Genomic DNA, 25,195 nt, shown 5'->3' on the forward strand with positions numbered 1-25,195 from the left:
TTGATATATCTGCTTGGATTAATAAAGGGACTGTTTCACCAAAGTTATCTTCTCATATCTTCCTCCTTTATTCTCTTTACCTTTATCATTTGGAGTTTCATCCACAGCTGCCGTGGCTTTAAATATCAATTGCACATTAAACATATGTTTTTAACTGCCTGCTTGATCTTTCTACCTGAGATAGCATTTCAGATTCAGCATAGCTCAAGTAGCTCATCATCAGCGCCTCATGGACTTTTACATGTTCAGGTGTCACTGCCTCCAGGAAGTCCTCCTCCTGTCGGTTCCCACCCAAAGCTACTAGGTGTGGTCTTCTCCTACATCCCCACAGAATTCAATGAATGCCTCTGTTGTTGTACTTCCTACATTGCATTTCATTAACAATAAAGTTTACGTGAGGGTTTTTCCTACCAAACTCTTAAGTTTTTTGAGGACTGGAGCTGTGTCTTAAAAATCTTCAAATTGTAAGCCAGAGATAGGTTTATATTAAGGGTGAACAGTGTTTACTGAATGAATGAACAAACAATTAAGTAAACAGAATTATTTTCCTTCATCTGCAAAACTAAGCTCCACATCTTCTTCTCAAAATAAATTCCTCCCTATTGTGTTTCAAAAATGCCACAGCTATTCTCCCTGTAAATCCTCCTTCAACCTGCAGAGGAATCTCTGAACACTTCCCCTTCATTCTGGACATTCAGTTAATTCCAATGTTTACCTCATTTTCACCTCTTTTTTGTGGTTGAATTCAGGACTTTCTTTCCACTTATATCACTCCCAAGTGCCCTGCTCTACTTACTTTTTGGTCTTCATTCTAACCCATACTACACCCTTTTTCAGATTTACCTTTTAAATGCATAATCTTGGGCCCTACCTTAAAAACTGGAAGGAATGAATCCTTACTGCATGCCAAGGTAAGCCTTGATTTTCAGACCTAAAATTTGGCCTCCACATACCTTTGCAGCCATAAGTACCCATGAATTTCCCACAAATACCATATGTGCCAACCTCGACCACTACTCTCATACCTGCACACCTTTACTCATGCTCTTGTTTCCACCTAGAATTCCCTCTTTCCCATCCCTAGAAGTGAAAGCACTACTTAACTATTCAGGTCCACCACAATTTCCACTTCCTTTATGAAAACACTCTATTTGTTCAATCTAATGTAATCTGCTTTTTATTTAAAATGCTTGATAATCCTTTAAAGTAATATAAGGAAAGAATATAATTGTGGAATGATATAATCTTACTGAAATGTCACTCCAAAACTTAGCAACGTCATGCTGATTTGCTTGTAGGAATTCTGTAAACCATTTGATGGAACGTTTGCTGCCTTTGTTTTCAGTTTCATCCCTTTCAAAATGTTCATTGTGCTTGTTCACAGAGTAGTTTGTCAGGTGCATGTATAGCTGGGTCTGCAACAAATAAGAACCAAAGTTGTTATCACCTATGAGACGCTAGAATCATGAGGTTTCATTGAGAGGAAAAAAAGCACGCAAAGATGAAAGTATATTTAAAGTTTAAAATATACTGATTGACTCCGGGTGGTGAACACACAATGGGATTTATAGATGATGTAGTACAGAATTGTACACCTGAAATCTATGTAATTTTACTAACAATTGTCACCCCAAAAAATTTAAAAAATATATACTGATTGACGAGCTCATGATTACTTAGATACTTTTCAAATTAATTGGGATGGCACATTTCCCTTAAAAAGATTGTGAATGTAGTTACCTAAAGAATTACTTCATAAATTATTCAAAATATTATATCTATCATAAAAAGTATTAAAATAAAAAGAATACAGAGAGTAATTAAATGAAAATGTGAAACTACATATTGTTAAGTAAGAAAAACGCTGTTTTGTTTTTGTCCATTTGTTTGTTTTTAATGTTTTTGGTCACTTACAGTTTTTACTCAAATTTGTTTGGGGAAAGGAATTTTCGGAGACAGCATTCTCTGTATTTTCAAAGAAGAATAACAAAATGAAAGCTCAAGTAAGTAGCATAAGCCAAGAGGCAAGGACTACCAAACAGCCTCTGCCCTCCTATGCTGACGAGGAGGCCACTTTAACATGTTAACAAGACAGAGTGAACGCAATCAGCAAACAGAAACAACCACACCATACTGTCCAGGGTCTGAATGACTAACATTACATTTAAAGTGCTCCAAATTGGGACTTTTATGTCTTAGTCTCTTCATAGCCTTATGTTTGTTGATACTGTTCTCCTCAAACTTGAAAATGAATCCCAAATTTAAAACTTTCCATAATTGTCAATGAATACACATCGAATAGCTCCTTATCAATCTAGCATAAACATTCATCGAATCTGTAAATGCTACCCTCCTGATCCTACATCCAGGGATTACTTTAAACAGCAGTGTTGCATCACCATGAATATACTCGTATACTTCATGCACACGATGAATATATTGGTTTGTTAATAAGCAAGTATATGCACATATTTTATTTTCACTGCAGTTACTTAGGTCTATAGTCTTAAAATCTTTAAAGCAAATATGCGGAACTCCTCATTTGAGATATATATTGTTTGCTAATCCATGTGCCCACCCTAATTAAGATTTTTTTTTTCATTAATTAAGCAATGTTTAAGGAGACATCACTATCTCCTATCGGTAGGAACTTGTTCTGGGCACTGTGGATACGAAGGTGAACAAGACAGACACACGAAACTCAGAAAAATTAAATTAACTGATATTTCAAAGCAAGAGCATAAACCTTATGCTTGTCTAATTTTAAATACTTCATTAAAAAAATAATCAAAATATAACATTTCTTAGTTTCCAAAATAAATATCACTTTTTTAACTTATAAAAGGTTGGAAAGTAATTTTTTGAGGATCTCTGCATTTGGCAAGAATTTCCTAAAATAAATAATAATAGCAGTAATGAAAACTCTAGCTATCCTAGCCCCTGTATTCCCTATCACACGCATTTTTCCTAAAATGTTATCTTTAAAGTAGGACTAAAACTTCCACAGTTTCACATCTACCTTGACAGAAATCTCCTTCTAAACAGTCCATTGCCAGGTGGACGTTTGCCTTAGGAGAAGTGACAGCGGCTATGAACCAAATAGCAACCTGCAAGGGAGGAAAAGGATCAACTATTCTCCACCCTATTTTTAACTATATAGGCTAAATATAATGAATTGGGATATACTAAACTTTTCAAGGATTGGTGACTGCAACACTGTAGCAATAAATAAATGTTTATTATATTTCAATGTCTGAAATACTCTCTTATGATCCCCTTATACGTAGTTTATCAGTAATTGTCTCTTATAAAAACACACAGCTCATTACAAAATACATGCTCACTATTTAAAAACTTGGAAAGAGAAAGAAGGGAAAAAAATGTACAGCAGTCTTCCATCCAAAAACAACCAATGAGACCATTTTGGTTTATTTTTTCCAGACTTTTTTCTTAAACTTACCTTTTTACATAAGTGATCTCACTTTAGATAAAATTTTGTATTTCACTTTTTAATTTTTTCATAGCTTAAGCTAGGAATTTGATCATGAAATTTTAGAGTTGGTGAGGAATACTTATGTTTATATAGGAGAACATTGCTTTTCATACACGTAAAAACCATAGCCAGAACATTACATGATTCAAGAGCACTAGGCAAAGTGCAAACTAGAAGCCGTATTTCCTGCCTCCCAATATTTCTTTATGATTTCCTAAGCAAATCACATACATATAACTTAAGATATTGGAATAAATCACTTTATCATGTAAATGAGACTCCAAGTCTTAACCTTTCCTATCTCTTCTCTCACTCTTTCTTCTCAAAACATGACTATCTGCTTACATGTATATAATCCATTCTTATCCACTCCGATGATTTAAGTATAATCTATGTGCTGACAAATCCCAAATTAGGCCTGTTGCTCAGCTCTCTCATCTGAACTTCAGGCCGATACTACATATCCAAATGCTTATGGTATAGATCCATGTGGAGGTCATACAGGCATATCAGACCCAACACAGCAGCTTTCTGCAGAACTTTTAATAGCCCCTATATTCCCTATCACACTGAAAATATCCCATCCACACAACTGCCTATGCCAATATTTGAGTTTTATCCTCAGTTTCTCTCTCCTTTTCCCTCCTTCTACGAATCCAAACTGTCAGTATATTACATCAACGTTATCCAGATTATCACCAATATATCTTAAATCTGTGTTCTTATTCCTCGTCCAGCCCTACTACTATTCCTTCAGATTAAGTCATCTTTCCTCTCACATGTGGTTACACTCGAATACAGCCTCTTGTCTCCCTCACTCCAAGCTCTCCCGGGCATCTTCACTCCCATCTCACATTCCCCACACTGTAGACCAGGTGACCTTCTGAAGATGCAAATCTCATTCCTTCTTTCCCTTCTTTAAAATCTTTCCGTGCTTCCCTTCTTCTTAGGTTAAATTCCAAAATCCTACACATGGTCTACAAGCCCTGAAAGGTCTGGCCTCCGGGACGCTCCCTCCTCATATCGGAATACCCATCTCTTCTCAGTTTGTGCTGTAGCCATACTGAATGTGTCTGCTTTTTCTAGACCAGGGGTGTCCAAACTTTTTTCAACGTTTTTCACCACGGGCCATATGCGGTAAAATACACAAACAGCCGGGCCACTCACTCGAGGTGAAGTACGTATTGCCTCACCTCGTTTATTTAAGTAAATTAAATATATTTTTGGAATTTGCTGCAGGCCTATAAAAAATGGATCGCGGGCCACCGCAGTTTGAACACTCCTGCTCTAGACATTCCACACTCCCTTTTACCTCTGGGCTATTCTTCTGCCCGGAGTTGCATCCCACCCCACCCGACCTCCAACCTAGCTAACCCCTCATTTTTCAGATTTCACTGTACAAACTCCCTCTCTAACCTTCATCTCCAACTGGGTTAGATGTCCTGCTGTGCACTGCCATGCCAAAGTACCCTCACTTTCTTTGACCATTACACTTACTATCAGGAATTTTAATTGCTAGTTTTATTTTCTGCCTGCCCACTAGACTGTTGCTTTCGTGAGATCAAGCACCGTATCTGTCTTGGTTACTGTTTTTTTCCAAAACCAGCACAATGTCTGGAACGCACTAGAGTTCACACATTACGTGGTGACTGGATATATGACACCTTATGACCTTTAAAAGGGATGATTCTTTCCTTTATCTTCCTTTCCTGCAAAAACTTTGACAGTTCCCTTATTCTTCCTTTACCAGGTTTACAACATTTTTCAGTTCATTGAACATAGCAAAATTTATGGTAAGTCATTACTTAATTTTGAAAATGTGACCACTCTTAACATTGTTAATTATGTGCGTAACACTGGAGAACAATACCAGGCCTGTGACAAAATGGAAACAATACTGTAACAATTGTAATTTTTGCTAGTAGATCCAAAAATAGGGCTAGAAGTTAGCTAAACTTTTAAGTTCACTTAATAATAAATTAATAAATACAGATAATAAATTAGTTTCTTTCACAAACTATACAGTCTATGACTTTCATGATAAATTATGATAATTAGTTTGTTCTTCATCAACTCTAAATTACAGTCATGACTTTCATCAATATGTTATGGCTACACAAAGGAAAACTTAATGGAAAAATATCTACAAGAAGCTCCACTTAATAGACTTAAAATATCATACTGAAACAGCCCATTTATGGCAAAATGGAATTGCATTTTGTCAATTTAAATTTACAATCTTCTTTTTTATTTCAACAAAAGTAAATAACTTTTCTGATAAGTCTTGCTTTCTCTGTTTCATATACTTTCTGCCACATTCTACATGTTTAAGTCGTACCCTTATATAAAGCCTACTCAAATGCCACCTCTTCTGTGAGGAGCTGAGCACAAACTATCCCAATTCTCAACTCCGTAACACTTTATCTGTACTTCCCAATGGCTTATCACTTTTTTGCTTATATTTCTATAGAAATCATTTCTACCTAAGGACATTGCATACATATATGAGCTTTGAATCCATTTCAATACAAAGCTACTGCATATGCACATGTCATTTCTATGCAAGGCCACCACATACATATGTGTGCTTTGAAATCCATTCTTGTGCTCACAGTACCCAAAGGTGGTACTTTTCCCTAAATAGCTTTCCTGCAGCAGACACATTTTTTTTTTTTGTAATTTTCACAAAGCTGTCTATAAATTAGAAGTAGTCTTAGATTATAACAACCTGAGAAAAGGGACTCTCATTCATATAAGCTATATACACAATGGGTGCTTTTAAAAGTACATATTGAACAAATGAATAAAATCATAGATTCTGCCTGGTATCACTTACCAAATTGGACTCATTAGGTGGAATATACTTCTCTGTTCCCATTCGCACAAGTCCATCATGGTAGAGAAATATCTTCAGTGGATCACATGATGTTACCAGAATATAAATTCGTAAATCAAACTTGTAACCTTCCATTAGAAAAGGCTTGTCGATGTATTCTTGAACAATCAAATGATCCTGAGATGGAAGTTTGTCACCATTTCTTATCAAAGAAATCCTAAGTTTAAAGGAAAAAAATTAAAAGAATAATTTAATATGGAGTCATAATGTTTACAAAGTTATAGTTACTACTCAAGAGGCAAATGATGGCGTAAGTAACACTAAGGTCTGTTCCTCCGCAAAAACCATGAATAGCCAAAAAAAAAAAAAATTTTGTCAGAATCAATTATTTTGGAATACAGGAAAGTAACCAAAAGCTTGTAACAGCCAGGGATCAGGTAATAAAGAAAAAATAAATAAAAGCTGAATCGGTGTAGAAGAGCGCTGTGGTATTTTACCATACTCTGGTCCCATCTCCCAAACCCCAGGTCAGCAATGGCCTTGAACAACAGCCCATGTTGCCAGTACAGGGGCTGGTTCTAGAGGGAGCAGGACAGACCTTATTCTTATAATGGTCATTGTGTTTTTTATTTTAACCTGTCCAGTGGCTCACTGGAGGACGTCAAAGGACATGCTTTAAACCTGCCCAACTAGGAATTCTCCCAGTGCTGAGGCAGATAATTGGGGAGGCAATTGTGGAAAACATACATATAAAGACAAATGTATTAGTCCCTGCTGCCTAAGGCAACAAGTAACAGTTGGGGAAAAACAACAGACTAACTAAAAAGAATGGGAAGCAACACTGAGGAATGAGAATCTTTGAGGAACAGAGCTTTGAAAATCTGACGTATTTCTAGGAATCTAGAAGGTTATAAGCATGCCCAGGGCTAGGTACATGCTCAGGAAAGACCTGAAAAGGCCCTAAGGTATTACCTCTGGCACAAGCAGGAAGTGGAGGCTAAGGCAGAGTTGTAAACTGCCTAACTGAGTGCTGAAGGAATGCTCCAACACACACACACACACACACACACACACACACACACTATCTGCAAGGATTGAGCAATTTATTTTTTTGGTTTCAAGTGTTTAAGAAAATTTCTGTCCAAGTACTAGCTGACCACTAACCTAACAGAATAGGAATTTCAGTGGCCATACACAACAAAGAATACAGACTTTACAAAATTATTTCAGAAAGTGCACTAAACAAATAAACAACAACTACCACAAGCAGCAATAATTACAACAAAACAATACCTGTATGGGCGGGAGAAGCTGATTTCCACAGTTCCTATATTATAATACTTAAAATGTCCAATTTTCAACAAAAAATTATGAGTTGTACAAAGCAAAACAAAAGTATGGCCCATACACAGGAAAATTATCAAGTAATAGAGACTGGTCCTGAGGAAACCCAGACATAAGGCTTACCAGAGCCTCACCTATTTAAATCAACTATTTAATTTTTTCAAAGAGCTAAAGGAAACCACGTACAAAGAATTGAATGAAACCATGAGAATGCTATCTCACCAAATAGAGAATATCAATAGAAATGGAAATTACTTTTTTAAAAAGAGAGGAGGGAAGAAGAACTCATACAGAACTTCTGAAGCTAAAAAGTACAACTGAAACAAAAAAATCATTAGAGGGGCTAAACAGAAGATTTAAGAAGGCAGAAAAATAACTGGAAAACTTGGAAGACAGGTGAATTGAGATTAACTAGTCTGAGGAACAGAAAGAAAAAATAATGAAGAAAAATTATCAAAGTTTAAGAGTCCTGTGAGATACCACAAAGAATACCAACACACACATAATGGGAGTCCCAAATGGAAAGGAACGGGAGAAATGGGCAGAAAGACTATTTGAAGAATTAATGGCTGAAAACTTTTAATTTGATGAAAAATATTAACCTACATATCCAAGAAGCTCAATGAAACCCAAGTAGGATAAATCAAAGAGATCCACACTAAAACATATAATCAAACTATCAAAAGCCAAGACAAAGAAAGAAACTTGAAAGTGTAAGACTGAAGTTACTCATCATGCCCAAGGAATCCTCAATAAGATAAACAGCTGACTTCCCATCAGAAACAATGAAGGCCAGAAAACAGTGAAATGACATCGCAAAGAGCTGACAGAAAAAGAGGGGAAAAAAAACACAAAACCTGTTAACCAAGAATTCTACATATGGCAAAACTATTCAAAACTAAAGGAGAAATTAAGACATGCCCAAATACACAAACACTAAAGGCGTTTGTTGCTAGTATACCTGGCCTATGAGAAATCCTAAAGAGAATCCGTGCTGTAACAAACTGACATTAGACAAACATAAAATCCACACTAAGAATATAGAACACACATAAAGGTGACTACATGGGTAAATAAAAAAGTTACTATGAGTGTAGTTTAGGTTTGTAGCTCTTCATTATTTCTATATTATTTAAAAAAAAAACTGCATAAAACAATAATAATAAATCTATGTTAACAGGCACACAATGTATACAGATGTAATTTGGACAATAAAGGGGGGCACAGCTATATAGGAGAGCAAAGTTTTTCTGTTTTGTTTTGCTTTGTTTACTACTGGAATTCAATTGATTTTAATCCAAACAATACTGGTATAAATTGAGATGTTAACTGTAATCTCAGAACAATCATTAAAAAAAAAAAAGCTGACTCAAGAATGTATAGCAAAAAAATGACAAGCAAATTGAATTGATAAACTAGAAAATTATTCAATACTCAGAGGGCAGAAATGTAAGAATTGAAGAAGAAAAACTATATAACATATAGAAAACAAATAGCAAAATGGCATAAGAAAATCTTTCCTTACCAATAATTACATTAGTTCAAATGGAATACCTCCCCTATTAAAAGACAAGATTTGGCAAATGTATTCAAAAAAAAAAAATGGTCCAACTATAGGCTGTCTACAAAAGATTCACTTTAGATTCTAAGTCTGAAATACGTTGAAAATGAATAAATGGAAAAGATATCTCATGCAAACAGTAACCCAAAAGAGAACTGGATCCGACAAAACATACTGGGATCCGACAAAACAGACTTCAAGATAAAAAATTATTATTGAAGACAAAGAAGAACAGTATACAATTACTTTAAAAAGTCAATGCATCAAGAAGATATAATGATTATAAAAATATATGCACCTAGCAACAGAGCTCCAAAATATATGAATCAAAAACTGACAGAATTCAAAGAAGAAATGGATAGTTCAATAATAGTAGTTGAAGTCTTCAATATCCCACTTTCAATAATGGATAAAACAACCAAACATAAGATCAGCAAAGAAACGATATACTGCATAGATGAGAGGTACCCTTTACCTATCTACTACTATATTATATGAGATAAACCCTGGCACAGTATGCTTTTTCAGCTATTTTTTATACTGTTGTCAAATCATAGTAATACTCACTTATAATGTTTTAATGTTAAAAGTAAATATATATACATATATATATATATATGTATATATATTTAACATTAAAATAAGATTTTTAACATTAAAATAAGAAAAATGTGAACTTCAATTATTCCTCCCAAAAAAATTACCTTTGATACTAACATACAGCAAACCAACTTTACATTAAACAATTTAAATTCCCACTAATACTATAACTTTACTTTTTAAATTACTAAACCATAGTTTAAAATAATGTCTGATTAAATTATTAAATTATGATTAAAAGCTAAAGAGAAATTTGGAATAATAATTTACCTGGCAGCTACATTTCCAAATATTTTTCCCCCACAGCATTTAAAACAAAAGATTAAAATGACTCATGTGTTTTTATTAAAAGCAGCCTCAGCCACATTTTCTTTTAAAAAGTACATTACAGAAAACTAACATAAAAAAGCAAAAGGAAACAGGAATATAACTTATAAAATTTATTCTCAGCTAGCATGTCTAGTTCTTGGTACTTTAGCTTAATTTGTTCTACTTATTTTCAATCCAATTACCATGGTTACATAAAGAAAAAAACTTATTTGTAAAGCAAAAATACACATTTTGCTTTAAGATTTCAATGAAAAGAGTAATTTCCTTTCGATTCTTTTCTTCAGTCCAGCTCTATTGTATCAACTGTATTACTTTCCAAGCTTATTCTAAAATTATTATAAAGGCACATTTTATGTTTAAAAAATAAAAAAACATCTTTATTTTGTTGTCTCCTATTAAAGTCTTACAACCTGTTGATTTAATTTTTAAACTGAATTACTGAAGCCTATGTGACAGGGTAATAGAACTCATTAAATATTTTGTTCCAAAAAACAGCAATAAATAGAAACCTATCTTTTTTCTATTAGTAGTCAACTATGAGTGAATGCTCACATTTATTCTTTTCCCTCAAATTTTTTTTATATATTCCGGGTGAAAAATACCTACCCATGACCCATTGCACCATTAGCTGGTTTTACTATAAAAGTTTTCTGCTTTCTTTTTTTCTTCAATTCTTTCATATAGTTCTGGAACTGTGTATATTCAGCAGGGAAGATCCATGTGCGAGGAACAAAGGTATAATCCAGAGGCCGGGACTTGATCATTCTGTAAATTAGAGATAATATGAAAAGTAATTTCTACTTAAACTTCCGTAAATTTTCTTTCTCTGTGTTACTGACATTTATTATAAGGATTTAAATCCCTCTATTTCTTCATTTATTCATTCAACAAATGTCTATTAAATATCTACTATGTGCTAGGCACTTAACCTAGGGATACATCAGTGAAAAAAATAGACTCAATTATCTGTCTTACGTATTAACTTACAATATTATATTAGTAGATCAAACATTTATTTGAGTATACACTACGTGCTAAGCACTAAGCATATTGAGATAAATTAATATGGTCTCTGCCCTAAGGAATTGATAGGTGCAATAAAGGCTTCTAAGGCAAGATAACGTGTGCAAAGAGTCTTTAACTCTGCCTCAGGCATGGGGGTGGGCAGTAGGAAACGGTTCACAGCCAGGTGTCATTCATATTGCTTCTTTAAAGATGGATTTGAGTCCCCTGGTCAACCACAGGGAGTTTTTGATGGCCTTTTATGCCAGTGTTTTTTGGAGTTTAACTACTTTTCTGAGAAGATTATGTGAAGCCTTGAGTCAGTAGAGGTTTTGTTTATATGAACTGTATATGCCTGTACATGTAATTTTATGACTACAATGGATGTCCTAATATTTATATTTGCTACAAATCATGCTTCACACATATATACATAATTTACAGATAATAGTAGGCATAAAAAGTTTACTTTTGATGAATCCCAAATGTTAACCATTTCGTATATAATGATTTCCAATAAAAATGAATTCGAAGAAACATTTTAAAATATTATCTATTAAAGAAAATCTGTTTCAAAAAAAGTCTTTTTAAATAAATGTATGCAAGTCTTTTATAGCTGAGCAGATATTGTTTCCAAATGAAATTAGAGAAAACTGAAATGGAATCATAGCATATAGTATACACAGAGGTAGGGTCTAAATTCTAAGACTAGAGTATGGAATACATAAGCCACTTGGCCTCCACAACTGGAGGTTCATATGGTTATCATATTTCAAGTGCTCTTGAACCCTGTAAGGAAGTTATAAGTCCATTATGAAAAGGGAAATAATTATCAAATCCACCTTTCAAGTCCAGAATAAGTCAACAACCTAAATAATCTCAGTACAAAATAGGGTAACATTGACTAGTTTGAAACACACACACACACACACACACACACACACACACACACACACACCCCTAAAGGAAACATAATAACAATGCTAATGTCTTTGTTTCTGTTTCCAGCACCTTTAAATATATTTATTATATTTTTAAGAACGTTAAAAATATACCGAGAGTATATTTTTATACCCCCGGTATATGGAAAAATATACTGAGGGTGCCAAAAATATGTGTACAAGTGGACACTTTGGTCAACGTTGCTCAAGCAGTAGTTCACTGTAATCAGAAGTGTCTGGACGCTGACGGTAACCACTTTGAGCACCTCTTGTAATTGCAGAAGTCAAATGTAATTTGTATTCATCTTTTGTTATTGGTATATATTGAGTATTACAATTTTAATACAGTTTTCCTTTCCCAAAATGTGTATACATGTTTTTGTACCCTCTGTATTTTAAAACTGACCATGTAGTATTTATGAGTAACATCCTTTTACATATATATTTAAGGAAAAATTAAGCACACATATATTCAAGAGAAATACTTTATTCCATTTAATACTTTATTCCATCTAGCACAAATCATTTAATGTGAAAATGTAAACCTTCAAAAGAGAAATACGGTTTTGCTTAGGAATTTAAGAATCTGGGATAATTTCTGCTCATTGTTCTATCATGGATTTACTAAATTATATTAGACATATGATTTAGTTAACTCTATTGTTATGTTACTAGGTCAACTGTTTTGCTATTAGAAGATTATTTTGTCCATAAGGAGAATTCCAAGGGTTCTACAGAATGAGAAATTGCGTATTTGCCACAGCCTGTTGACTCTCCCATCCATACAGACTTCTGTTCTCTACAAAGCAGCCAGAATGATCTTTTCAAAATGCAAATCTGGTCATATTACCAACTTCATCTCCCTTTCGTCTCCTATGGCATTTAGAACAAAGACCATATTCCTAAAAATCACCCTTCAGCTAATCTCTCCCCAGTCCTCACCAGTGTCTCTGTGCTCCAGCTACACTTCGCTTTCTTTCAATACCTTGACTATTCGTGCTTTCTCCTACCACATGACCTCAGCCCATGCTATTCTTCCTGCCCGGAAGGCTGTACCTTACCATCGTCACCAGTAAACTCCTACTCATCATCTATATTTCAGCTTCCGTTCACTTCCTCAGGGTAACTCTCTAATGCCTCCCTAAATGAGACTTCACTATGGACTGATTTAACACCATGTGCCTCTATTTTATAATACTTATCACACAGTTGCAAACCAAAGTTGTAAAAGCCATGAATCTGCTTTTGATCACCTCATGTGCCCAAACTTAGCACAGTACCTGGCACATAATAGATATTTAATAAATATGTGTTAAGTGAAAATAAATGCCTTAAATGAAACACGTGTCTAAAATTTTACAGAGGTAATTCTGTCTCCTCCGAAATCCAGTCTTCCTGTAATCTTTATGTTAGTCGATCATAACACCTACGCAATATCCTACTCCTAGCCAGGAGTCATCTTGGAGACTTCTCTCCTTCTCTTTAATTCTCACATCATAGCAGTTTTGAAGTCCTATCAATTCTATCTCCTTCGTATTTTTCAGATTTATATTCTCTTCCCCATTCCCATTCTCTCTCTCCTTTGGTTTTTTAGATGCTCACTATCGCTCACCAGATGTTGACATTCATCTCCTCCAAAGCTTTCTCCCTCTAGTCCAACTTTTATCGAATCCATTATCTACACTCCCGCCAAGATCATCTAAAACATATTATTTCTCTGCTTAAACCCATTAAATAACTCATTTATTTCAGTATAAACAAAAATGTTTCTTAAGTAGTTAAAGAAATTAAAGAATCAATGCTTAAATAAAACATAATATCATGTCAGCTATGCATAGCCTGGCCTTTGTATTATCTCTGGCATCAGCTCCAGTTAAGTCTCCCCACATCCTATGCAACCACAGGAACTGCCTAAAATTCCCCAAACATATCATATTGGTTTAAGTCTCCATATATTTCTCCCACTGTTGTCTTTGCCTTCCATCTCCTTGCCTTCTTTTCAAAGGTGAAATCCTATACATTTTTCAATATCCATCTTATACATAATTTCTCCAGAAAGTCTTCCCTGTCCACCCAAAACTAATATCTCCAACCATCTTTGTCACCACCATACACTGACTCTACTCTAATGTGGCACAACCAACTGTATTGTATGCATCAGTCTTTCTCCCTTACTCAAATGTGAGTTCTAGGCAGGAAGTAGGCTTTATTTATGCTGTTTACCTCAAAGTTAGCAGTCTCTAGGCTATAAAATAGACATGCAAAAAATATCTGTTGAGTAAATAGATGTACAAACTTTCACATGGATACATACGAATATTTCTTTAATCACACATACAAGTTTACCAACCTTTCTCTGTGAAAGAAATTTCTTTTTAAAAATTTTTTTCAGTTTATCACTTAACTTTCTTAAACAAAAAAATCTAATCAACAGAAACATAAACTGCACAAAAATTCTACAGCTCATTTGGTATAACACTTAAGTAACCGTGAACAGTTTTTCCCATGAAAGTAGGTTGTTACACTAACTAGTAGTCTCAGAGATAAATATATTTGCGTGTGTATCCCTGGGTGAGCATATATATATGTGTCTAGGTGTATGTGTGTGCACTCAGGCATCTACTACAGTTCCTGGGACATATTATATGCTCAATAACCAGTGTATGGATACACACATGCACACACGGCACATAATACAACAGAGTAGTCCCTATAAAGTTTAACTGAAAATAAGTAAGTAGATATTGAATAAAAAGTAAAAAGAACCCTGAGTTCTGGAAACCAAGATTCTGCTCCAGCTCCGCTATTAACATTTATTTGACTTTGTGCAAGATATTTATTCCTCTGATTCTCAGTTACCTCTTCTGCAGAGTGGAGAAATAGAACCCGAGAACTTTTTAAGACCCTGCTAGCTCTAAAATTCTATCTCTTCCATCAAAACATCATTTCAAATCAACGTAGCCTTCTGAAAATTAGCACTGTAATACTTAAAACGTAAATTTCGAACAAGTCTTCTCGATTACAAGAAAATGAAGATTACTTGGTCATATTTCTTGCTAAGAAATCCTTCCTACAGATCTCCCCCATTCCTGGAAAATGGTTGATCCTCTGGAAAATAAAAAGGTAAACATTAATATTCTCATTGACTTACTGAATATATTCATTTATACTAGAATACAGTTACATCCATTAAAACATGAGTTTTCATGTTTTAATAAACTGACAATTATTCATGTAAAATATTTAAATTAAATTAAAAAATGACCTTCAATGTATTAAAGAGTCTATGGAAATCAGAGAATAAAACTGCAAAATTTTAAAGAAATCAGAAAAAGGTGTTTATATAGATATTAAAGTTAAAATTTTCTGTGTTGAATAAGTGATAATTTAATGTCAAAATTATTTTTGGTATTCTAAATTTACTATATTCATACAGATATGCATTGTAGAAAAACTGGTGAAAATGGACTTATTTGTTCCCTATAGTAAATTTGTATTACTTTTTATACTAACAGATGAAGGAGAACTATACAAAATGTCAATTGTCTAAAATTCTGTGCATTTGACTTTTTAGTTAGATGTCTATTTTTAATATGTTTGTATTACATCCTAAAAATAAAAGAATGAAGCCAGGTTACACATAGCCAACACTACAAGGTATTTCCACATCCTGATCTCTCTATGCAGCCTATTCTCCATCACTCATCTTTAAGTACAATGCAAAGCACCAGCCTAAAAGAGTTTTCTTCTATCATTCGTTCTTTAAATATGGAAAGAGGTTAAAAGCTAAACTTGAAAGGACGCAGGCTTCATAGAAAGAATCAGCACAACTGGACAGCAACAAAACAGGCTATTCAGGTAAGTTAGGACTGAAATTTAACAGGTCAACATATTAAGAACCCTATCTAAAGAAAATAATAAGGGAATTCATATAATTTTGCTAATGAGCAACAATTGGTCATGATTAATAGCCACCTGGTAATTTTGCAGCTCTGCAATCTTCTCCTGCTGAACCGCAGAATCACACCATATAAGGTTACTCGTTTCATCCTCATCTGGAGTTTTCATAAATCCCATTTCATCTATGACTAAACGAACTGCAAGTAAAAGGTTAAGTTAAACCACGAGTAAAATACTTCTGAAACATATTCACTGGGGAAACATTCTTAGCTATATATAAATTTTAGCTCAAAGTACTTTATTGGCAAAATAGCCATTAGTTATTGCATAACCTTATTTTTTAGTCACAATTTATCAAGGGCTAAATTATGCTCAACAGTAACTGAAGACTTTTCATGTTGCACCCAAAATCCTTAGTTTCAATGCTCTGAGATTTAACAGGTACACAAAACTGCTAAAGAGGTTAGTGATTATTCATGACACAAGGAAAACATACACACAGCTGAGACAATATCTCTAGTCAGGAAAATGTACTTTGATGGCTTTTTTGTAAATCTTGGGCTAAATACAAAAGGGAAAAGGTAAAAATATCCTCTGATCATTAGACTTATGCTATACTTTCCACTTCCCAAGTTCAAATTATTTTTATCAGTTAAAACCAAGTCAGCTAGGTTGACTCAGGATCGGAAATAATAAAGCAGAATTCACTGCAGAGATTTTGAAACTGTCCCTCCTATTTGTTAAAAACCCTCTGACCCTACTGAAAAAAATTATGCTCGGAGAAAAGCTTGTTTTTCAGTATAAACTATATATATTCCTCTCTGATTTAGATACCACTTAAAATACTGACATTTTTCTTCCAATAAATGTCAAGTTTATTCTTATCTAGAATAAAGATAAGCAGAATACTTAGGATAAATTTTGGGTTCCAAAAGAATTCTAAGTCTAATAGAATGGTGTAACTATATAGCAATGCTTCAGTATTTTATTTTGAAGCGTATTACTTTTACTGGTACCCGAAATATGAGGAGAAATAAAAAAAAAAAAAAAAAAGGGGGGATCAAATGACAAATTGGTAGTTACAAAATAGTCACGGGGATGTAAAGTACAGCATATGGAATATACTCAGTAATGCCATAACGACTATGTATGGTGCCAGGTGGGTAATAGATTTACCAGGGGTTCACTTTGTAAATTATATAAATGTCTAACCACTACGCTGTATACCTGAAACTAGTATAAAATAATATTCAATGTTGACTGTAATTAAAAGGTAAATTTTAAAAAGAAAAGGGGAATAATTGACTGAATTTATCTGGCTCAAGCAGGAAACAGAGGCGCAGACACCTGTTGGGTCTCAAGTCCTAGGAACTCTTGATTGTTTTTTTGGCTGAGGACAAAGAAAGGACTTTTTATGTAATCCTGTCTAGAACACAGGTATAAAAGAGGAGAACAGTGCTTGGAGGTGGATGAGGCCGGGGGAGGGGCTGTTGAGCTGAAGTTGCTGTTTTCCAGGAGAAGCTCAGTAAAACTTGGGGTTGTTCTGAAGGCCCAGGTGACAAGAGTTGGAGAAAGAGCTGTTCCTCTCTCGCCTACCACAGAGCACCAGGCAGCTTTAGCGTCCTGACGGCTCAGGAGCTACTGTGCCACCCAGAGCTCATGGGGAGGCCAGGGCAACAGCGACGCAGCCCGGGAGGCTCCTTTAACTGGCTCACAAGCATAAAACAATGATGAGGTACATGAGCAGACCTGTACCTGACAGCATGAGAGATATTGTTCAGGGCCTCTCAGAAATCACTGGGAAGACCTTGATGAGGGAAATGGAACCGGAATCAGTATGAAGAATAATGCAACTTTGACTCTCTGAATACTTTCTGGGAAAGTGAGAGGAAACTGCACTTACACACTCTCCTTTAAACCAAGGTTACTTTGAACCTTAAAAGTAGGTTGAGAGGGTAAGTTAACACCGTCCATCAATCACTTTTACAATGGTCACCTTACTCTTGTTTTCTCACTCTAGAAAATATGCTGTAAATAAACCCTGAACAGTTCACATCTCACCCTTTCACACCAACTTGCTTAAAGTCTTTTCTTCTGAGGAACCCCCACTGGAATAGAATATCGGGGGACCTCAATTCCAATGAAATAGTCCATTGATTGCTGATAAACTTTGGTGAGCTAATATAAATGGAGCTTATTAATGAGATTCTCAAAGATTAATAAGGCTAAGAATAACTAACATCCTTGAGGTTCATATGATTATGACTTCCCTCAACTCTTTTAATGCAAAATTATTAATAAAAGAAGAATATCTTTTAAAAATTTTAAAAAGAAGAATATTATTTGAGTACTTATGATATTCATAATGAGTTGCACAATGGTGGTCAAAGTATCTTAATTTAAAACAAGTCTTATCTGTTCTTTATATTATAAATATTGTTTACATATAAAAACTAGACTTTCATTAATAAAAAGTAACAGCATCATCAAAATAATTTTTTAAACATAGAGAGAAGTATGTTTTTACTCTATTCTTTAAGTCAGGTTCTCATTATTTAACAAAAACCTCAAATTTTACACTAACATTTTAATTTCTTTAACGTTCTTACTATTTTATACTTGAATTTAAAATTAAGTTTAGTCAAAATCATCCCCATTAATAACTAAAGCTTTTAGTTTACATTGATGTTCAATTTGATTGTTGATATGTTAAATATCTCATAAAGAGTAAAATTTTATAGAAGTCATTTAAAAACCCATTATATAAAAAATAATATCTCTCTGAATTTCTACATTGTTTTCAACATCAATCTAGTTTTTCCAACATGCATGAAAATTTCATGATTCTGAGGAGACCTACCAATTTCAAACTTTGTCCCAGCAACATTTGCTGTAATTGTTCCCTTCTTTTTCTTCTTTCTGACTTTCCTTTTCATTGTGCTTTGATAAGGCAATTCTGTATTCAGATCCAGGGGAGAGGGTCCCTGAATAACTTTAAAAGAAATGTAAACCAACTAAATATCATTGAAATAACAAAACTTCCATACCTGAGAACACAAATGCCCCCCCCAAGAAAAGGTAAAATTATAAATTCTAGTTCTTTTTTAAGAGTCCCCAATTAATTTTTAATTCTTACAAACATTAGCAATGATGATATATGATACATCTATATTTTATAACGTGATTAAGTTGATCTGCTTACCTCTTTCTTGAGGCAGAGATGGCATTATTGCCTGAGTCGGTTAGCAAGCAGTGTGTGCTCTGTACCAAGTTCTCAGGAAATCTGGAAGGCCCACATTAGTCTAAGTAGGATACGGCTCCAAACCACTGAAAGTTCCTATCATATTATCTTCGTGGAATACTCGGATTTCAGGGCACTGACGTTATGGGATAAGAAGATACCTGTACAGACTTCAAAACAAAGTCATTTAGAAAAAAAACTTTTATAAAAAAGTGTTGATATATGCCAATACAACTCATTTTTTGTGATAAGAATAGCATCTTATTTTTTATTAATTTTTATTAAATTTATTGGGGTGACACTGGTTAGTAAAATTATATAGGTTTTAAGTGTACATTTCTACAATACATCATCTATATATCACATTATGTGCTCACCACCTAGAGTCAGTTCTCTTTCCATCACCATATACTTGACCCCCTTTTCTTTCATCTAGAGCCCCTCTTCCCCCTTACCCTCTGGTAACCCCTACACTATTGTCTATGTCTATGAGTTTTTGTTTGTCTTGCTCATTTGTTTCAGTTTTATATCCCACATATGAGTGAAATCATAAAAGTGAAGATAGTGCTTCTGTATTTAATGTATTTAATCAACCAACATTTGTTAATGTATTAAACCTTATACAAAATGCCAAGAGATGATTCCCTAAATGTGTGCAGTCTAGAGGAGGAGGTTTTATTTAAGTCATGTATCATATTTACATACAATAAATAACAAGCCACACACAAACAATAACAACATTTGTTACTGGTTATCGAACACTTACTATCTTAAGCTACTTTTACTACTTAATCTTTCAGTAAAACTATGAATTAGAAGCTTTTATCCCATCTTACAGGTAAGTACATTTTTAGATCACAGAAAGGAGAAATCTTTACAAAGAAAGTTAAGTGACAAAGTGGAGATTAAATTAACATCTCTCTGATGTCAAAGGCAGTGGTAACCCATATAACCTCCAAAACAATGCCATAAGCTTAAATGTTTTTAAAACGAAACGGTGAAATAAGTGCCAGGGTAAAAGTCACATGCTGACAGAGTGCAGAAAACAGTGATTCCTTTTAATGGTGTGTGTGCGATGGGGCAGAGGGGTAAGTACACTATAAAACAGACATTTGAACTATGCCTTTAAAAATGACAGCAATTTCGAAAGGCAGAAAATGGGAGGAGTCATTGCCATGATGATCTTATTTGGGCACACAAAGGAATGCAATAAATATTTTTTAATGAACGAATTAATTTGATTTGGCTGCACTTCAACATGGTCTATATTACACTTCACCTATATTTTCATTGCATATGTATGAACCTAGGAATTTATGCCCTTACTATACTATATTGCCCAGTCTATACTATCAACTTTCTAATTTCTCCCTTCGTATTGTAAGAATCTTTTAGTTCTTGTAATATGTCTCTAAACATAATGAAAAAGCAGAAAACCTACCATGATAAACAAAAGTATGATGTCAGGGTATTATCAGGTTTATTAGAAATTCAGAAATTCAGTTACATAAAATATGACTTATAAACATCACCCAAATAGTCATTATTAATTAGACTCATTACTAAAGAAAATTTAGAGCTTAATGTGTTCTCAGTTATCATTTTTACTAGAATAATTCCTAGAATAATTCAATCTTAAAACTACGAAACTATTACTTATTACAGACCAACTGTGGGCAGGTACGTGTTAAGAATCTAAAATATTTTACCTCATTAACAAATCTAGAAGTTAGGTATCATTTCCCCCAATTTTCCAGATATGGAAACTATGGCTAATAAGTTAAATAAATCAAGGTAACACAGTTTATAAATAGAAAGCCTAGGATTTGAACCCAATTCTGATTACACTATTCACCTATTCACTAAGCACCGCTATTTTCAGACATCATGCTAATATGCTATATTAGATGTAAAATAAGTTTGCTATCCTATTTCTGTACATGTACATAATGCAAGATATAGGTGTATTCAGGGAATTCAGAATACTTCAAACCAAACAGTGAAATCACTGTAAACATCCCTGACCTGATCTCAGCTCCCAATTCCAAGCTGGAAAAAGACTAGATTTTTTTCAGAATAAAAGAAAAGAATAGTCTAAAGTTCAACTTGATTTATTTCTGGAAGCTCTCTGATACCTCAGGGAGGTAACTGTTTGAGTTTACAAATCCTTGACCAACATCTTGTTACTGGAGTAAACAAAGATCCTCTTATGGTAACAGAGTACTTATTACATTGAAAGTAGGTAACAAAGTCAACAAGAGTCTGAGAACAATGTTTGCCTAACTATACTAACAACAAATTAGTAATTGTTATAAACTCTAAAAACAAACTTGTTAATTTCTGACTTAAATAATGAGCCAAATGACTCTGAGTTGTACAGAGATCAAAACAAGAACTGTTTCCCCTCTCTCTATCTACATAGGAATTTAAAGGTTTAAAATTAGTCTATCCATATATATACTCTTTATTTAATTCCATGTATGGTTTGGTGAACAATAAAAGTGCTTTAACAAAGTCAAGGACTTGAGCCTGCCATCCCAATTCTAATCATTTCACTTTATTCTAAGCAAGAGATTTGAGATTGATCACAACACTCAGATTAGCCATGGTTACCTACTTTCCAAAAGCCGAAAGCATGTTTCAGTTACTTCTGAAGTACTGAAAGCCAATGATTTCTGAAGCTTGGCTGCAAAGTTGAATCACCTGAAGAGCTCCTGAAAATCTCGGTGCCCAGGCCACACCTCAGACATAGGTAGGGCCGTAGTATCAGTATTTTTAAAGCTCTCCAAATGATTCTAGTGTGCAGCCAAGGTTGACAACCTCTGCTGTAAGCACATAATGGCACTGAAGCAAATAATAGTTAATTAGAATATAACACATATGAAATCATAAGAAAAAAGTAAATCAAAGATGAAAACTCTTGTAACTGTAAAAATAGGTCGAATCATCTATAAAAATCCTACCCCTACTTCAACTAAACAAATTGAGTAAAACAATTAGGAGATAAGCAGATATTGATTGCTAAGAGAAAGAAACAATTATATTTTGCAAACAAAGAGGATTCCAAAATTTCAGGCAAATGGTAACCTAGAATGTAGAACTTGAAGAGCTACTATGCAAAATAATAGATACATAGCCTGAAACAACAAAAATATAATTCCAATACACTTGTGCTAGAGTACGCTTTCTTCCCCCGTTCTACCCATCACTTAAAATCCAGATAAATTTCCGCTTTTTCCTTAAAGCTTCCTCGGATCATGTCTGAATAAATTCATCTTATTTACCTCTTCAGGTCTATTATAGAGACTGTTCTTTGTACCCCTATCATATCACCAACCACAAAACCAAAAAGGTAAGCTCCATGAAGACAGTGGTTTTCTTCTATCATGTTCACGCCTCCGCTCACAGAGCCTAGAACAGTGCCTGACACAGTGCTCAGTGAGCACTTGTTCATGAATCGAAAAACCACTTAATTAATTAACAGCAGCTGGAAGTAAGGAGCGATGGTAATGGAGATATGAGAAGCAAATACATATCATTTACAATATATTACTTTTACAATTTTAAGTGAAAAAAGATCAAAGTACATAAAAGTTTACATTTGGGTAAAATGACAGAAGAATATATGGAATATACGCACAGAGAAGTGGTGGCCGGTTGTGGCTGGGGGCGGAGCTAAAGGACACTTACTTTTATGTACACCCTTTAGTGCCCTGGGCATGAACTGCCTGGGCATGAACATATGTGATACACGTTTATGTCAACATTACCATGTTAATAACAAAACCCTTTAAATTTTATATTTCATTTAGATGAAAATAATTCATTTAGACAAAAGCATAATATGGTAAAAAGAACACTAAACAAGAATTCAATTTGAATTCTTATACCTTACTCTGCCACTTATCAGATACATAACTTAATTTCTTAATATGAAACAGGAGGGAATTGGTTCTTTCCAGCCCGAAAGCCTAAAATGCCAACCAATGAAGATAGCATTGTTGATATTTTTGATGACAGGAAGACAAAACATCTTTTGAGTCAATAACATGACAGAAAGTCAGACCTTCCCCAACAATCACCAAAAATCCATGCTCTGGTGTATTCTGTATATGGTTCTCTTTGTACATATTAGGTTGGTGCAAAAGTAACTGTGGTTTAAAAGGTTAAAAATAATTGCAAAAACTGCAATTACTTTTGCACCAACCTAATATTTGTAAAATTTTATCTCACCATAGATTACTAAAATAATCTATCAAAAGATCAACGGGAACTAGAATTAAGGCTAAATTGGAAACATGTAAAATAATATTAAAAATGTAATAAAAGCTGTTTTATGGTGAGGAGGGAAAGGAAAAGAAAACCAGTGTAAGCCAGTACCTACTGTGTGCTAAGCACTTTCACGTATCTCTGTGTGGATTTAGTCCACCTGACAAATGCCCTGACTTTTTTCCAGTTTTACAGATGGGAAAATTTAAGACTGTGGTTATGTAACTTGCCCAAAGTTACAGCTAACAGGCGAAAATGAAATGCTTTTTCTCTAAAGCCATGTTCCTTCCTACCTTTTCTGCCACCTTCAAAACTCAAGTCTTTAAACATGACATGTTGAAGATTTCACAAAGATGCTTAATTCTGCTTGACTGGAACTATTTTATAAGCTACAGAATGAGAGCAAGAGAATCAAACTGTGGTTTAAAATATGGTTGAGATCCCAAAGTTGCATCAGATTTCATCTCTCTTCTTGGAACACCTAGGCAGCTATCCCTATTCAGACTGTCTTCCTGTTTCTCCTTCGTAAACATACTGTTATGTATCAGCCCTGTTCTCAATGAACAAAATGTACAAAAACTGTCTTTTTTGTGTGGCACTTGAATTCTAGTGGGGGAAGAGACAAACAGTAACAGTCAACATACGAAATAAGTAAACTAAAGAAAATGCTACGTACTTTGGGACTGAGGGGACAGACACCGCATGTGGAGGGAAAGGAAGAAGAAGGATTGCAATGTTAAATATTGTACCCAGATGGGTCTCATTGGGAAGGTGATATTTCAAGGAGGGGAATGACGTGTTATCACAACCGGAGTTGTTAAAATATTATGCATATGTGCACATATATATGGGCATGTAAGAACATGTAAATGTAAACGTGTGATGAGGAGGCAGTGGGGAAACATACTACTTTCTGCGGTACTAACCAATCTTTAAACCCTCCAACATAGTTCTTTCTCTTAAATCCTGGTTTTCCTAGGCACTGTATTTATTTTCTACATTGAGTTTAAAATTACTATTCTCTCACTGACAAGGAGTACAACAAACATGCCTTACAATGTATATAACTGGTTTTACATACTTTTGATAATGTGTCACTCTTCTGAATGGGGCAGGGGGGTCGGGAGGAAGATCCCAACCCCTCCACCTCGTGTCCCCAGTACTGACGTTAGATTTGATGACTCTCTTCAGTAAGCCTCTAGCGTCACAGTTTTGGGCATCTAGCTCACCCTCACCCCACTTCCACACTTAGTATCCTATTGCATCTTTCAATTCTCAAAACCCTTCAGAAAAAAAATCTGTATTAGTCAATATAGGCTCTAATAATAAACAACACCCCAATCCCAGGAGCTTTAAACAACTAAGGTCTACTTCTTGATCATGCTACATACCAACCGAAGACTGGCAGGAGTGCTCACACATCAGAGTCACGCAGGAACCCAAGCTGTCAGAGCAGCCATCATCCTAACAACCACCCTGCCAGGTGTAAAGAAAGTTTTGGAAGATCTCACACAGACAACTAATGACACATAAAATTTCTGCTCATAATTCAGTGGCCTAAAGCACTCACATGATCCTAGCCAAAGAGTTAGGAAGTGCAATCATATCAAGTGACCAGTAGGAAAAAAGTAACACCGACAACCATGGCAGACTCCAACCCTTATTACTCCCTATTTGA

General features: G+C 34.5%; 1 protein-coding gene across 3 annotated transcripts in view; it reads right to left on the bottom strand.

The window, feature by feature from the left end:
- The window catches only part of TTLL7 (tubulin tyrosine ligase like 7), a 121,925-nt gene that overhangs the window by 60,086 nt on the left and 36,644 nt on the right, over positions 1-25,195 (bottom strand). For all 3 annotated transcript variants that reach the window (XM_033114401.1, XM_033114402.1, XM_033114403.1), the window contains exons 2-8: positions 19,210-19,418; positions 18,868-18,999; positions 16,083-16,204; positions 15,148-15,215; positions 10,771-10,929; positions 6,330-6,546; positions 1,251-1,415 (exon numbers count right to left, since the gene is read on the bottom strand). In XM_033114401.1, the coding sequence (XP_032970292.1) occupies positions 1,251-1,415; positions 6,330-6,546; positions 10,771-10,929; positions 15,148-15,215; positions 16,083-16,204; positions 18,868-18,999; positions 19,210-19,234 (888 nt within the window). In that variant the 5' untranslated portion in view covers positions 19,235-19,418. The remainder of the gene's footprint in view (positions 1-1,250; positions 1,416-6,329; positions 6,547-10,770; positions 10,930-15,147; positions 15,216-16,082; positions 16,205-18,867; positions 19,000-19,209; positions 19,419-25,195) is intronic.

Source organism: Rhinolophus ferrumequinum, chromosome 9, assembly GCF_004115265.2.
Source record: "Rhinolophus ferrumequinum isolate MPI-CBG mRhiFer1 chromosome 9, mRhiFer1_v1.p, whole genome shotgun sequence".
In the NCBI taxonomy this organism is placed as follows: Eukaryota; Metazoa; Chordata; class Mammalia; order Chiroptera; family Rhinolophidae; genus Rhinolophus; species Rhinolophus ferrumequinum.